This window comes from Aedes aegypti, chromosome 1 (assembly GCF_002204515.2).
Source record: "Aedes aegypti strain LVP_AGWG chromosome 1, AaegL5.0 Primary Assembly, whole genome shotgun sequence".
In the NCBI taxonomy this organism is placed as follows: domain Eukaryota; kingdom Metazoa; phylum Arthropoda; class Insecta; order Diptera; family Culicidae; genus Aedes; species Aedes aegypti.
In genome coordinates this window covers 210,004,720-210,021,965 of record NC_035107.1, presented here as the reverse complement: position 1 = coordinate 210,021,965, position 17,246 = coordinate 210,004,720, and the positions used below count along the sequence as shown (strand labels likewise).

The window sequence follows — 17,246 nt, the reverse complement described above, 5'->3', positions numbered from 1 at the left end:
TTGACCATGTGGAGCTATGGACGATCATGGACGAAAACAGCGTTCCAAGGATTCTCACAAGATTAATCGGAGCAACGATAGACGTTGTGCAAAACTTCGTGAAGATTTCGAGCGAACACTTCGGCTTGGTCGAACCTCGCCGCAGGCTCGGCAGGGTGATGAAAGCCGGGATATTAACACTCGATGTAAGACTATGAATGAGATCCGATCAGTTTGTTAGCCTCGCGGACGACGTGAATATTATTGGCAGTACATTTGAAACGGTGGCAGGTTTGTTCACCCTCTACTGAAACGTGAAGCAACAAAAATCTGACCAGTGCTGAACGCGTCGAAAAGAAAGCACATGCTGGTAGGAGAGGAATTTTGCGGAAAGAAGAGAATCTGCAAGCACTTGGAGTATTCGAACCACGGGTGCTCAGGACCATCTATGGCGATATGCAGGAGAACGGTAAGTCGCGACGGAGAATGAATCTCGAGCTGAATCAGACGGACATTTTCTCTTTATAAATTAAAACCCGAAGACACAAACGAAATCACCTTTAAAATACGTTTATTTACCACTAGAAGTTGGCAATCTTCTTTGCTTATGTAGGTATTCGCGAAATCAAATTCGAGATTTTTTGCTTCAGGGAAAAATGAACTTTCGTTGCCTGACGTGTTAATCGAAATCGAAGGACGATAAATGCATTCCTGTTAAGTTAGAATTATAGCCCGTGAATGTTACTGCTACTGTTTACCTATAACCAATTTATTATATTTGACAAAGGAAACTAGTTATAAAGGTACACTTTCGGTCGTTTGTATTGAACTAGTTTTTTTTTTAAATTGTGATAGGAAAAACCGCGGCATAAGAATTATGACAACACCTCATAGTATTAGTTGATTCTTGTAACTTTTATTTCAACTAACTTGTTGCTGTAGTTATTTTTGGAATTATCGTCTTTAACCTATAATTGTCTGTTGAGTGCTATTAGCGGTAAGTGAGCTAAAGTCTTGTAGGGATTAAAATTGTATCACGAGATGGTCGTCGTCGTTGGCTCAATATGAGAAACTTAAGAAGGGGAGAACGTTGTTGGAGATGTACCCGGCGGCCAAGTACTGTGCTGGGTGGTCGTCGCGTTTAGGCCTTCTTCGGGCGTCCTCTGCCACGACCGGTCGCTGCAACCGCGGGTTTTTTGGCACCCTTCTTCGGTGGTCGTCCACGTTTTTTCTTCGGCTGATCCTGATCCTCGGTCTTCTTCTTGGCTGGGGATGCACTAGCCTTGCGCTTCTGTGGGGGCGATATGAAAAAAATACCTTTTATATCCGAGTTCTACGCTGTTTTCCACAAACGTATTTCACTGCTGACTTACTGGTTTCGATGTAGAAATTTGTTAGCTATGTAATGATTTAGCCTGCCCCGAATGGCATTAAGTCATTCAACATAAGGTCAGTTGGCATAATTAAAAAATGACCCAAGGACCATTTGGAATAATATGAAGAATATCCTAATTGAAAGAAAGAAGCATAACTATGATGAAACACAAACTAAACCACATGTTCACTCATTTAATATGGCTATGCTAAATGGATGTATGCCAACTGAACTTATGTCAAATGAGCCGGTCATCTAAAAATACGAAAAATACATGCTAACTTGAACCCGTCTTCTCCAGTTTGTTTTGGTGGCATCGAAACCTCTTCCGGATTTGAGAAAGTAACGATTGGTTGCTTAAAATACCTATATGAACTTACTAATGTCTAAAAGAAAAGAGACTTTCTGTTAAGACGAGGAGACTAATTTTGTAAAAAAAATCTTCAACGAATACGAAAAGACTTCTCTCAGAGAGCACTTCAGATTCTTTTGAAGATTCCTTCTGAAATTTCAGAAAAAAAATTCCAAGATTGATTTAAAATTTAATTCAGTAATTCTTACACGGATTACTCTAGGAATTCCTGCCAGATCTTTGTTCATGAGTTCAACCAACAATTTTCCAAAAATTGCCTTCAGCAGTAACTCTTTCAGTTTCTTGCTAAAATTCTCAAGAAAGTCTTTTATTTTCAAGAAATGTAACCAATAATTCTTCCATAGACTTACTCCTCTTGGAATTCCGGTAGAAAATATTCTGACTTTCTTAGGAACCTTTCTTTAAAAGTCAAGAAGTTCTCTATTGATACCCTCAAGAGTTATCTCAGATATTTCTTCTGGGCTTCCTATATGAATCAAGACAATGTCGAGAAAATTTTCGTAAATGATAGAAACAATCTTGAGTCTTGAAGTAATCTCTTATAAAACTCCTACATGGATCTCGAAAAAAAAACTAGAACCTTGAGGAGATCTTAGAAAATTCTCTTGATTTCAGCATTTCCTGGTGTAAACTTTTTGGAAAATCCATGTTAAATTTACTTGAGAAATCCCTGAAGAAGTCTGTTGCAGCAGTTTACTCCAGATGAAATGCAGGAAAAATCGTAGATCTCTGTAAGATATTCCTGGATTAACTTCAAAGCTTGAACGAATTTGAAAAAAAATAAACTCTTTCTCGAGGAAACTGAAGGAACATCTGCAGAACCTGTGGAATTGTTCCATCCTCTAGGATTTATACGAAAATTCTTAAAAGAACTTTTCCACGAATTGTAGAAATTCCAATGATCGATTACATAATAGATTTTTTCCATTATTATCCATAACATTTTCTGAAATTCTGTAGGAGTTCCTGAAGGATTCTTTGCCCCGAATTTTGGAGGAAACATTCGAAAAGCTCTCTTATTAGAAGAATTGAAGCTCTGGAGATATTAAATGAGTACTTCTGCGGTACTTCTCTGCAAGTATCTGGATGTGTGATCTTCAGTAGACTTTTGACAGATACAAACTGATAACTTGTTCTGCCGAAAAGTTGCACTGCAGTTAGTCCATTGTGCAAGTAAAGGAGGCAGCCTGTTCAATTTGCTATGCTTATCCTTTTCTTCCCCTGATAGACTATTTCTTTACGAAAAGCGCTCGATAAACAATGTTGTAAATTGACTAAAATGATCTAAATTAGTTTATTTTTGTAGTTGTTTTTCAATAATAAAATCGATAATTTATCAATAGTTTTACTATTGAAATCATAAAAATGTATTAGCGCGATTAGGAAATTGACTTTAAATACCATTTGATTTTAGAGCTCTTTCATTGGAAACATAATTTGTTAGAGCCTTGCACCACAAGTCTCTAAAAAGAAGCCAGCTACCAGCTACCAAGGATGCAAGTGGCGGAAGTCTGTCAACTCAAAATATGATTTTTGGGTTTAAAGCATAGAAGAAGTATCGGAATGCATCCTCTGCAGTCGTTATATAAAGACATCTGAATGAATCGAACCAGCATTCAATGCACTTTTATGCACCATTTCTGCCACAATTATATTCCTCGGTCGATGATGCCATACCTAGCAGAGCACACCACTATGACTCATCGTTCCAATGGAAAATATCCTTTTTGGTACGAAACGGTACGACATCATCAGACAGCGTTTATTGAGGAAATAATTGAGCACTTCCAAGCACCAGAGGAGACACACAGAAAAGGAAATCGATAAAAACACAAACACGCATTCATCTCGCACCTCTTCTCGTCATCCGTCGTCACCCACCCACCTAGAAGGCAAAGGCAAGGCTATTCAGAAGACATCCATAGCTCAGAAGAGGAAACGCACTTTCCTTGCTCTTTATTAAAGTTGAAGGTTTAACATGTGTATTTCAGTTATTAATATACGATTACCGCATTTCAATGTCTTATCGTTACATTGTTTTTTTTTTCGCACACTCAATTCACTCTTAATCACTATTATCATCACTCCGTCGCCGTTCGGATTAGTCCAATTAATTAGCACCTCCATTAATTAGCTCTTCACAGATCTTCACCAGTTCTTCGTTCTCCCGCGACTTTTGGCTTAGCTGTTCGTTCACCGAGGCCCGGTAGATTTCCTCCTTCTTTAGCAGAGCCTTCAATTTGGTCACCTCTTGGGCATGATTCCGGACCAGTTCGGCCAATTTGTTGTTGGCAATGTCCAGCTGCGCCATGGCGTGGCTCTTCATGTTTTCGTAGCGCTTTTCCTGCATCCGAAGGCTCTCCTCGAACCGGTTCCGCTCGTTGATGAGTTCCTCCTCCCGTTCCTTGTACTCCACCGTGATGACTTTCATCCGTTCGTACTTGGCGTGCAAGTCGGAGAAGGTTTTCTCCAGCGATTCCAGATGCTGGGCATTGATGTCACTGTCCGCCTTGAGGGCTTCGCAAGTTTTTTCGTAGCTTTGCGTCGTCTGTTCCTTCTGGGTGATCAGATCGGCGATGGCACGTTCGTACGCTTCCACCACTCCACTCATTTTAGAGATGGTTTTGTCCTTGTCGGTGATCCGTTTCAGCAGGGCTTCCTCCCGGAGTTCCGCCTCGCTGAGCTTTTTCTGCAATTCCTCGATTTTTAGCGATTCATTTTTGCTCTTCTTGTCGGCCAGTTCATTGCTGGTGTTGCTGCTGCTGCTGTTGAGGCTAACGCCGGTGCCATTGAAATCCTGATCCGCCTCCATGTAGCTCATGTTACGTTCTGCCATCGAGGAGGAGCTTTCGCCACCGTCCAGTATCATCGTATTGTCAACGCTCATTTTTTCATCCGCTTCTTCGTCATCTGCGCAGTGTGGTTGCGGATTTTTTGCCTCCTCGTCGACGTTCATACTCATGCCAGTCGTGCAGGCGGATGGTGAAACAGCGGCAACAGCAACAAATCCACTCGTCTCCAGTCCCGTCACCAGAACACCTCCACCTCCAAGCTCGCCCACAACACTGCTGTTCTGCTCCCCCTCTTCCAGCTGCTGCTGCGGGTCGAGGCTTTTGCCTTCGCCGTCTTCTGCTGCGGGTGCAGTTTCTACGATTATTGGCGGCAGTGGGTTGTTGGTGCTGCTGCTGCTGTTTATTTCTATGACACCTACACATGAACCGGGGGAAAAAGTTTGTATGTTCAATATCCCGGGCTTCTGGCTATGCATGCCGGGATAGGGGCGTCAGAATTTCGTGAAATATCGACCTATTTTGAGGGGGTTCATATTTGGTAAACCGTTCGTGATATGTGATATGTGTTTTACCATACTCATAAAGTTGCTTCTCATTTGAACAGTAGTATATTGACAATACACAACGAAAGGAATCATACCCAGGTAATTAAACTACTTGGGCACAAGCTGACTCAGATTTACGGAAAAGGTGGTTGTCTTTAAAACTGTCTGATAAAAATCCGATGATTAAATCGCTGTGGAGTATGGGTCTATATGACCCAAAGTCGCTTGACATAACCATGAAGTGGACATTATGCATTACGCTTAATGTCAATTTTCGGCATAACTGGTTTTTTATCATACATAGGGGAATTATTGGCATAATGGGCACGTTAATCAAATGTTCGTTTTAAGAACTGCTGTTTTTAATTTAACCCCGGCTACTTTTCAAGTTTGATGCTAGTACGACGTGCTACATTCGTTCATGACGATAGAAATCATATTATATGTCAGAAAAGCGAGATAGAAAACAAGGTTGGTAAAAAGGTATCGGGGTGAAATGAACACTTGCATGAAATTTAGTGATTCCAATATATTTAATGACTGTCAACGATCCTAAAGGTATTAGGTGTAGATTAAAGAGTCTAAATTATAAAGAGACGAAATCTGATCATATTCAAAATAAATCAGCTAGCAACTATGCCAAATCTATTACGCAGCACTGCCAATGTTTAATCCCACGCTAAAAGTGAGTCACAGGTTTTATGTGTTGAGTTTTCACAGGTTTGGGTAACGAATGAAAAATTGACTGAATGTGTGGAAAACCAATGTAATGAGTAGAGCATTCTTTATGCAAAGCATGAAAATTGCAACCGACACTCAAGTATTCAGAAAATATGCTACTTCAGAAAAAGCAAAATTTTCGTGGGCGGTAACATTTTTGTGTGAGCCGTTTTCAGCTTGTGTGAAACAGTGTTTGACAAGTCTCCTGCTCGATTGGAATGACATTGACAGTAAACTTGGAATTCCAATTGGAACATTTCGCTTCTTTGCTTATAGTTTCTTTAGTGTAGATGACCCCCGTGCGCCAAATCGAGCTCGCTGATCTAGTATACGCAACATAAGTACGAAAAGCCACTAGTAAAACAAATTCATAATCAGCATAGAATTTTAAGTAAAAATGGATTTTATACTGTGGATATCTGACATAAAATTAATAACTACGATGGGATCGTTCAAATATTACGTAACGCAACAGGGGAACGGAGGTTACGGTCCATACAAAAACATTATTTTGTTTTCATGTAAAAGTTGTTATGTGAGCGAGGGAGAGGTCTAAAGTTGGCAAATTTTGCGTTACGTAATATTTAAATCATCCCAAAGAAAACAAACTTTTATGGTGATTATCAACGCGCGCAGAACAATTTGTTACTGGTGGCATTTCGTCCTCATGCTGCGTGCACTAGAGCAGCGAGCTCGATTTTGCGCACGGAGCCATCTACTCCTAATACCTTCAGGGCCGTTGGGGGACCACTTAGCGTCCATGTACGGATTTCAAATTTTTACCTGATTTTTTCTTATCAAAACGAGCACTCTACAATGACGAACTTTTAACATTTCGCATTTTCGAAAAATAAGGGACAGCCTAGTGTCAATTTCGCCCCAAATGTTCATTATGCCCCCAATCCCCCTACGGTCGGTATTCAGACAGACTGGACCAAGTGCTTTTTAATGGTTTCAGGAAAGCGTACCCGAGCTATTCGAAATATCAAAATACTTGTATTATTTGTTGTGATAATGGAACCTATCTATTAGGCGGCGTCCATTTATTACGTAACGCTAAAATTGGAAATTTTTGACCCCCTACCCCCCCTCCGTAACGCTTGAGCCTACTCCCCCCTCCCCCTAGAGCGTTACGTAATTTGTGGATGCCGCCTTAGACGATACATCTGTATCAAAATAGCATCGAAAAAAAAAATTGAAACTATGCAGTCCTGAACCTATCTTTAGAACGTTAAAATAGCATCTATTCCGGTCTGTCTAAATACCGATATTTATGATTTTTTTTTAACAGCCTGTATTCTTTACGTTATGGTGGTGAAGTAATTGTAAGAGCATAGCATGCTGTTTTGCTCGAGAAAAGTAAAAAAAAATCTTGAAAGAATGGGTCAATGCACTGTTTTGATTTTGTATGGGATTTTGACGTTTACTGGCCTTGTTGTTTATCAATTTTATGAAAGAGTGAAAGAGAACGACTGATTCTCGTGCAGAGCCACATAAACTATGAACAGAGTTCTATTTGAAAATACATGTCGCAGCTGCGTATTGCGATCAAAGAAAATTAATTTTCTTGACCATTTCGGGCAAGTATTTGCCACGCATCGCATCAAGATGTTTTTATATTGAAATAACTCAAGTTACCTACTTGTAAGATGTATTCGGCTTTAGGGGCCATGATTTAACCCGTATCCGCCCAGCATATGGGAAACAAATCAAACTGCTGTAATTCTTAACTTAACTTCTTAATTTTTCTATCATCACTGGATCCCCCGAAAATGTTCACCGGTTTTGAATTATTCCGGTGGGTCACTGAGTCATGTCGTGTAAAAATGACCTCAACTTCCTTTTCAATAAACTTTTACCTAACTAATTATTATACTTGTTTTTAATTATGAATCGTGGTTTACGGCTAACCAGCCGAGTGGAAGTTCAACTAACGAAAAGCTAAACATTACATATACTTTGCAATTGGATTAAATGGACAAATTGATGTGAAGTTTTGCGAAAAAGCTACACGTCTTCTCAGTGAGAATCGAACTCACGACTCCCTGATCTCTAGTTAGCAGCGTTGCCAACCTTCCAGATTTGTCTGGAATGTTCCAGATTTTAGAGGCTCCATTTTACAAAAATCTGGAAGATCCAGATAAAATTTGAATTGAATTTGTAAGGTTTTGTAAATAATATGTAAGATTCTCCATATACGGCATAAGCGATCCAGACTTTTCCAGACAAATTTTCAAAATCTACCAGATTTTTGAAAAATTGACTTGGCATCACTGCTAGTTAGGGCGCATTACCACTACGCCATGAAAGGACTCATGGACGCAGAGACCGTTAGACATCCAGATGATTCCGTTCGAACTAAAACGAAGGCAATCCGACAAGAATTGCCGAAATGGCAGCAATTTTAACTTTTTTCCATTTGCTGGACAGATACGGGTAAAGATTTTTCAATAGGGGAAAGTGGGGCAGTTTGGCCACCCTAAGGAAAAGTCGATAAAAGTGCTGAAAATATTATTATTTTTTCGAATGTTTGCATGATTTCCAACAATTTTTAGATGAATACACTAGATCCGCATAATTTCCTTTGGCTTATAAAGTTCAGGGATGAATGATTGATTTTTCAAAATTTGTAATTTTTCGAGTCGACACCCCATTAGTAAAAATGGGGTGGTATGAGCACCCCATTTTTGATTGCAAAATAATCTCATAAAATCTAAAAATTCATTTATTTTGTTACTACACTTGAAAGTTATTAGTATTTATGAACACTCCGTGCAAGAAGATATATTTTTTAAAGAACATTCTAACAGTCAAACATCATCATTTTAAAATGATAAAATTGAAAAGAGCCATTCGGGGCAATATGAGCAGTTTTTTCGAACATCATTTATTTATGTTTCTTTGAGTTTTGAACACTGACTTATAACTTGCCTATTGCTCATTCCCTCATCAGCTTTGGGATTGCATGTTGTTTCAGATGAAATTTCAAGAATTTATGCAGTTTTCAAGGGGTGCTCATTCCATGATCAATGTTACCCCATATCAGCTGAATAAAAAAAATGCCTTAAATATAAAACATCCTTAAATTTGTAAAAACAAAAAAAAAATACAGCATATAGTTACGAAAGGTGTGTTGCCAGTACTTTTTTTAATATAAAACTTGCAACAATTGCATTTTATATCATTTTCTTAAAATGCAGTCCACTCTCCATAACTCGATATTCAAGGGACCATCTTCTTATAGAATTATCGATTTGTAGAACGTACCGCCACAACAATATTAACATCAAATAAACAATTTTCAGTATTTTCAAAAGTTTTGTGTTCACTTCTGAGAGAAAGCAATATAATTTTATTGATAGTATTTTAAAAACTTTTATTTGGAAACTTTTGAAATTTTCGAAAAATCATATTTTTATTTTCAGGTTTTTTAACTTTCATTGCAACTTGCAAACAATTTTTCACCGCACGGTGCATGAAAGTTATATCGAGTTATAGAATATATCGATTTAGAGTATTTAAAGCTGTGGAGAGTCGACTGTATAAAAAAATGATCAATGTTACCCCGGATTACAACAGCAACATCCCAAATTTTTCATGATGTCAGTAGTGGATTTGAAACAAATTTGGATACATAGAATGTTTTTTACGAGATATTTTCTAAACGGGTTTTGTACCGTGAGATTTTTTACCGGGTACTTGTTTGTTGATTCTTTTGAAAAATGTGTGCCTTTGAAGTTTTGATACAACTCTCCAGTCAAATTCTGAGATGTTTACTTTCGCAACTTCATTATATGGGTATCAATATTATCCCAAATGAACAAACTCAAAATATCAATTAAAACCAAGGATGGAAAAAAATCATCTCTAGCGACAAACAAAACGGTATTTGAACGGTCTAAGAGGGCCGTCGCTCTTGCAGCAACATGATTTGAACACCTCACTACGCACGATTTGTACCGATCAGGGAGTGAAATTATCGGTCACGGCGATAATCATAAGCCTATCGCTCAAGCCGATTTTCCGGCGAAAAGAGACGTGCGATAATATCCTACCCGTCCAGTACTGCGAGAGTGTGCTCTCACGAGATCTGCAGCAGCGAATTTATATTATCACCAGCAACGAAAAGTTGGCTTCCTTCTTTTCTTCTCTTGTTTCATCGTTTTGAGTGTCCTTTGCTTCCGCATGTAGCTTTTATATACCAAATTCCTCTCCTCCTTCGTTCAGCTGACGTGGTCGAGTGGTTATGGTGCACGCGCGTTTTGACAATGTTTTTGCTCATGGATATGGGTTCGAACCCCGTCGGCGGCAAACATTTTTGTTATTTCCCGTCTGATAATTATCGCGATAAGTTTAGAGCCGATAAAGTTGGATCAGTGCATATTATCGGATCGATCTTGGCTTCTCGTCAGCACAATGATCAACAATTATAGCAGTTCACGAAATCTGTTTCTCGCAGATAAAGGCTTCTACTAATTGTCGGGTTGCTTGAAAAACGCCTATTTTCGTCTCATTTACGCGATAATTTCATTCACTGGTACCGATATATGAAGCATCCGATGTACTGTTTGTCATGGGACAAAGAGTTCATCGGATGTTGTTACAACTAGCGATCAACTCGAATCGTGCCGTCTGCACGCTATAATTTTTCGCACAGCCCATGCTAAAATGATTTTAGATTCATTAACAGCATATTCGAAAGTAGATCACTAATTAAAAACGGAAAAATCATTAAAATACCTAATAAAACTTTGACTCGTGAACGATTACTCGCTAGGGCACATGCAGAACGATGCATTATTTGCGGAGCGTAGTTTGTTGTGATAAGGGGTCGTCCATAAATGACGTAGCTTTTTAGGGGGGAGGGGGGGCTTCACGAATCTGTGACGATGTGTGACGAGGGGGAGGGAGGGGTCCTAGCTAGTGGACGTAGCATTTTGAATCACGTCGGTAAAATAAGAGGCGCTGAAAAAATGACATACAATTATTTTTTTATTAAACTTCTTTTTTCATTGTTTGACTTATAAAGTTGGGTTCTAAAGTGATGATTCAGCTTCAAAACATTCATATGACAAGATTGGAAAAAAAGTAAGAAATTTTATATTTTCTGTAGTGCAATCAAACAGATTTTTTGATGCTTTAAGAATTTTGTAAACATTATATTCATGTAATAATAAATTTATTTATAAATAAAGATTAAAGATAGATAAATTAATTTAAAATCAAGGCATTAATGACTTGGAAAACATTGTTTCTTTTATTCATATTTTCTGTTAGAGCAAATTTCTTTAAAAAACATATGTTCGTTTTGGCAAATATTATATTAAAATAAGATATTCATTCCGTGAATTATGCTCTCAATGTTGCAGAAGATCTCCACCCTATCAACTCATCGATTTGTTTGGATATATCAATGCTCTTGATGGAATAGCCTGAATTAAATTTGATGGAAAAGCCTGGACAACAGATTCGATTGTTATCGAAATTGTTCTATCATTCAATTTTCTTAATAACTCGGTAATATGAAGAAAGAATATTTTTAGTATTTATTTGTTTCGTTATAGTTTGTGTAAGATTATTTCAATATGGGGAACGATAATGAAGTTAAGCTGAAATATCAATAAAGTTGAATAACTTGTACAATAATCGCTAAGATTTTCTGAACATTTCAAATATTACAAGTGTAATCTTTTCTACATCTGGCACCTGACTGCTAAATGGATTTGAATTTGGATGATAATGACAAATATCCATTTCAAATCAAATATATCTTATCTTGATCATTTTCATTGAAATCTATTTCCTAACAACGAATAATTAAAAAACAATTCTTTAATATAACTAATTTTCTTTTCAACATATTATAAAATCTATTGTACCCTAACTCGTTACTGTTAGCTTCATCAATCCAATCAAAGATTTTTCCTTTTTTCTATATTTTCAGCTGTAAACTAATTTTTCATGGTAACAACAGCAATACAGTAATACAATTTAGCCAACAACTTAAACAGAAAAGTTCATTTAAAACTGTTTTCCAAATTACTTTCGAGCGCTACTGCAAATCAATCATTTATTCGTTAAATTATCCTTACATTTCAGTCAGTAATTAATATCAAAATCTGTATTGAACTTTTGAATTCCAATTTTTTGTTTTAACCCAACTGTTGAGGAAAACAAATAAAAAAAATATAGGGGGGGGGGGTGGGGGGGTTTGCTTGAAATGCTACGTATTTTCCAAGGGGGGGTATCAAAATTTGTGACGAAATGCTACGAGGGGGGAGGGGGGTGTAAAAAATCAGTGAAAAAATGCTACGTCATTTATGGACGGCCCCTAACATAACGACAAAAGTGTGACAAAAGGTTAATCGTTGTTGCTATGATCGCAGTTTGTTGTGATAACTTAACGACAAAAGTGTGACAAAAGGTTAATCGTTGTTGCTATGATCGCACGATAAAGACAACCGCGATGCATCATGGATTTTGTCATGATCACTAGATTTCCATACTTGATGAAAACATTTTCGTGAATATGCTTAAATTATTAAGAAACTATTTAAAAGTCCCGAATATATAGACGTCATATTTAAGTAGCTGTTGAAATGAATATTCAAATAGGCCAAAACAAATTAGAGGCTGTTCATAAAACATTTTTTAGATTTCTCGATTACTTTTTCAAATCGACGTAAGTAACTTTTATACGGTTTTGAGAAAATTAATTAGGAAAAATCACAATCTATCTTCTAAAACTGTTTTAAAATGAATCACCTTTTTAACATTTTTTTGCCGTGTACTTCGCTCAAATTTTGCATACACTCAGCTCACGTTCAAAAACTAGGTAGTTTCTATTATTTCCCACAAAAATAATTATAAGAAAATGATAAGCCGTTTCATTCAGTTACTTTCGACGTTTTTCTACCAGTGTAAAATCGGCTCAAGTAGTGTTTTGTTTTGATTCGTGGTTAAGTCACTTTGTCACTCCATACAGCGGGGCGGCGAAAGTAGTGGTTAGGTTGCGAAAGTTGAAAATGTTACTTTCGTCGTTTTGTAAATCCGGAAGTCAAACGTTCTAAAAGTGAAAAGTTGAGTTGGTACAGAGCGGTACGTGTAGAATTCCGCCTGCTTAACACGTAGGATCGATAAAGTAAGTTTGTATACTTTTTTGACTTGAGTCTGTATGTAGTTTTCGAGATTTATTGGAATCAGACTATACAAAACACTCAAAGTTTTCATGAACCTTGGTGGCCAGAACACCCAATAATGCATAATGTCTGCTGTTAATGACAAACGTTAAGCAAAACGCTCGCTTTTAGCATTTTTCTGGAAAAAGAAGCAATCTACTGTTATTTTATTTCTCTTCTAGGACTAGGAAAGGTAAACCTTTTTAACCGAATGTATTTCACGAAATTCTGACTAGACCCGCAAATCGGGGCACCATTATGAACCACCACCACCAGCAATGTGACTCGCAACAAACAATACCTTCGACAAAATCCGGTAATTCCTGCAGCTCACTGGTACCAACTTCTTCGGGTGTTTCCTCGCGCGTCACGCTGAGCCGCTGACTGTTGATCAGAGCAGGTGCCGTTTTCAGCAGAGGATCAAATTTCAACAGCAGTGAATCGCGAGCTGCATCCACTGTCTGATCCTGTCCTCCGCCCTTCGACAGTAGAAAGTCGAAATCGGACGCCGCAAACTGAAAGTTTTGCGCTGGCTGGAACTGATCCTCGTCGATGGTGGCGTTGATTTCAATGTTCGTTATGAACTGATTGTCTTGTTGGCTCGCAAGATCCGAAAACTGTAAATCCGTCGAGGACGTTGTGGACGATGGAGCGGGCGAAAATGCTGCGACAGGTAAGTGCTGAGAAGGCAGGAACTGAGTATCGAACGTAACCGGAAGTGGTGGCACCTTGAATTCACAATTGATTGGTGCTCCCTCTAGGGGCGTTGCTGACGGTATTTCGGCAACTTTTTCGTGTGCAGGCTGTTCCTGTGCGGACAGAACTGCTGGGGTTGCCGTTTGTTTTGCAATCGGGTTATACCACTGCTCGGGAGAGCGGGGCTCTTCTGGTTGGTTCCTCGTCGGATCACCTGCCACCGAATGATACGGGAGGGGAGCACCAGGGGCGATGTCCTCCTCCGCAGCCTGTTTCAAAGGAAACAAAATCAGAACACCGTTCTAGAGCACCTCTCGGTCTAAGTGGACATACGTAAAACTACAAAGTTAGAACAGCTGGCTCGCTTCTTGCACTGGGATGGGATCTTCCGTGGAATCCGAAAAGATGGCGATTTCACATCACACACAACTGGTTGGTTGGATGGTTAGTAGGTGTATGTATATATTAAAGTCGCGAGAGGCTTTCCTATGGTTTTGTTAGTTTACAGTTTTACACCACGGAAAAATGACATGACATCTCACACAATGCACTGTTGTCATTGACTGGCTTGACTTTTGATTGAATGAAGCTAACAGAGGCCAAGAGGCCCCACTGGATGTCCGATGGAGTCTATCCTACGTCAAATCAATCTAACGAATCATGGAAGGTGAAGCAACAATGGGAATGTGTTGGTATGGAACGTAGAGCTGGATTCTGTGCGAGTAGTGAGAAGCGGTCCGTTCACACAAACATGCTGTTACAATCACAAAGAACGCCTCCGGTCATTAGTCAGTTCCATGTTAATTGCCAAACGTGTGCTTCCCCCTATGTACAGTGGCGGACAAAACTTTAAGACCACCATACTCAAATTTTCCATAATTGGTGAATTGCTTCTACAATTTTACTTAACTATCTTATTTTACGAGTAACGCATTTGCAAAACGTAACGAAATAATGGGCTGGAACATATAAACATGAAGTTCTTGAAGTGCGCGATGAAACATAAGACCTACTGGAACATGTGTTGTACAATGTCATACATGATTTCTTGTAGAATATCCTTCTTCTTTAGCAGTACACTGCAATTTTCAAGGTAAACGTTTTGATGATGTCTTGGAAAACGTGAAGTACAGAAAATTTATAGGATTTTTTTCACGAAATCTCCGCTAAACTAAAAAAAAGCTTTGCAAAATAACTTAATTTTATTTAATGATTTTTCGAAACAACATTTTGATTAAACGTGGACCAAAAACCCGTAATTTTTGCATAAAATTCATGTCTAGGTCTTCAAATTATATTTTAAAATAAATATGAATTAATGTCAGTGGCAAATTAAGTAAGCAAATGTTGTATTTCCATACTTTTGTATGAAAAACCAAAACCCAAGTTTGGGAATACTTTATCATAGCTTTTGATAGTCAAATTACCTACTGAAATTTGAATTGAAAAGCTACGAATAATCTGAACTTGTGTGTATGGCACGCTCATCAGATTTCACTTCACGCCATTTTCAAAATTATTTATCTGGGAAATTTCAGCGTATTGCTGGAAGATAATGGTTGTTGTACAAGGAATTATGGGTTGTTTACAATCAATATATATTTGGTGTAACACTATTTTCAAGTAGATAGTGGTCTTATGTTCTCATTTATTTTTCAAAGCTCATGTATTCATACGTTTCTGCTCATTCTGTGTGCTTCCGTTGTTTTACAAATTGCGTTAAAATACCAAAAATAACAGCGAATATGAAAAGTTTCAGTGAGGGTGTCTACCCTAAATGTGTCCGTCACTGTATATGGGAGAGCATAAGTTATGCTGCACGCTACGTAGAGCAATGGCGTCGGTTTGGAGTGGTGAGCGAGTCGAATGTTAAAGAGAAATCAGAGAGAACGAGCATCACACGCCACACATTCCAGAGGGAGCATTCCATGCGAAAGCAACAACATCGGTGAACCGACTCCTTTCGATTTCTATGAAACTTTATTGGAGAAACGTGAATAATTGTCAAGCGTCGAAACGGGAGAAAATTGGATCTAAGTTTCATAGAAATCGAAACTTTTGCGAAACCGTTTGTACTCACTACTGCAACAGCACACGGTTCTGGACTTGGGGACAGTTCGGTAGGGAAGTCGCTGCATCTGACGGCCGCTGCCGAATCGGCAACAGTAATACCGGTAGTAGTAGTAGATTGGCCAGGCACTTCATGATGCTAATATCAATTAAAGTAGGTTTTTGGAAGGAACGGAAAGGGAAACTACAATTAGAACGTTCAGATATCCTCAATGTTCTGGAACTTATTCACAAACGACATGGAGAGTTGTTAGCGACCTGAGAATTACAACAATGTGAATGGTTTTCGAGTTATTAAAGGGGGGACGAGACAATTGTGTAGTTTTCATGTAACAAAACAGTAATGAAAGTGAGCGAGCTGTTCTAATTTTGTCAAATTTTAGGTATGTCACATATGACCTGATGCGTTTGGTTAGAGCAGTGTAAGTAATTTTGAATCCTTAGAAACTAGAAATCGGTAATGAGTACTATATCGACAATGACAGTAGATACAAGCAGCAACAAATCTGGGAACACATATCTGGTTTGAGTATGAAATATTGCGTTCTCCATAGTCCAGTGATGAATTAGACCATATATTGAAGCTTTGTCAAAGACGTCTTTGTTTCATTGTACTCAAACTTTGTATGTGTCCTGGATATAAGTTGAACAATGTTGTAATTCTTAATGATTTCAAATGAGCTATTATTGCGCAGTTTTAACCACATTCACCCCCTCTCTCACATCATATTTCTGATTAGGCGTTAGATCTTGCTTGGAAACACAGTTTATTGAGCGATGATTGCACACAACTTGATTTTCACTTGCGATTACCAACCACTAGAATGTGTCCCACCTGGGGGACCGATGATCCCGGCGTTGCCGAGTGACCCCACAGGGTACCCTTGAATGCGGTGAGCATTGATTCCAGCTTTTCAATCACAGCGTTCGCTCGGAAACTGCTGCTAAGCTCGCGCTGAGGAATATATTGTTTTTATTGTTGATACTTTTGTGATGTCCTAGCGTAACAATTTATAGGGGTCGATTTTTAATAATCGATTCAGAGCTGGTAAAATATATCCCTTCTAGCTCTAAACCGAATAGCGCCTTCCCCTTTTTTACTAGAGTTTGCTTCCCTGTACGTTAAACCTAATTTCGGAACTAATGGCCTGTATAGATCATCAGATGATAGGAGTAACGTACAGGAAAGGCAGTAAAAAAGCGGAAGGCGCTATTCGGTTTAGTACTAGAAGGGGTATATTACCGTGAATATGTAGCCGATAATGTTTGATAATGAATCAAAAGCAGTGAATTGATCAACAGAAATACTGCCCATAACTGCAATTTGTCACATTCGACATTTTTGACAATTTCGAGTTAATACCGGGGAGAGTCATCAAATGATAAATACTTTCGGTCAACTCACTGAAATCTGTGAGTTTGTTATATAAAATCCGGAAAAATACCAATTTGTTTTGTCCCATTGGTTATTGTAACCGCATAACAGTCACATTTAGATTATATATGAGTCCAGTGATA

The 17,246-nt window shown here is 38.4% G+C and overlaps 1 protein-coding gene across 5 annotated transcripts in view; it reads right to left on the bottom strand.

Annotated features, from left to right (window-relative positions):
- Positions 1-3,653: 3,653 nt before the first annotated feature.
- LOC23687402 (transforming acidic coiled-coil-containing protein 1) overlaps positions 3,654-17,246 on the bottom strand; it is a 28,998-nt gene continuing 15,405 nt past the window's right edge. The window contains exons 3-6 of one of the 5 annotated variants that reach the window (XM_021857438.1): positions 16,546-16,683; positions 15,739-15,867; positions 13,264-13,927; positions 3,654-4,934 (exon numbers count right to left, since the gene is read on the bottom strand). In XM_021857438.1, the coding sequence (XP_021713130.1) occupies positions 3,838-4,934; positions 13,264-13,927; positions 15,739-15,867; positions 16,546-16,683 (2,028 nt within the window). In that variant the 3' untranslated portion in view covers positions 3,654-3,837. Of the gene's footprint in view, positions 4,935-13,263; positions 13,928-13,991; positions 14,226-15,738; positions 15,868-16,545; positions 16,684-17,246 lie in introns of those variants that run through there. The other 4 variants (XM_021857439.1, XM_021857440.1, XM_021857442.1 and 1 more) reach the window with 4 other exon arrangements.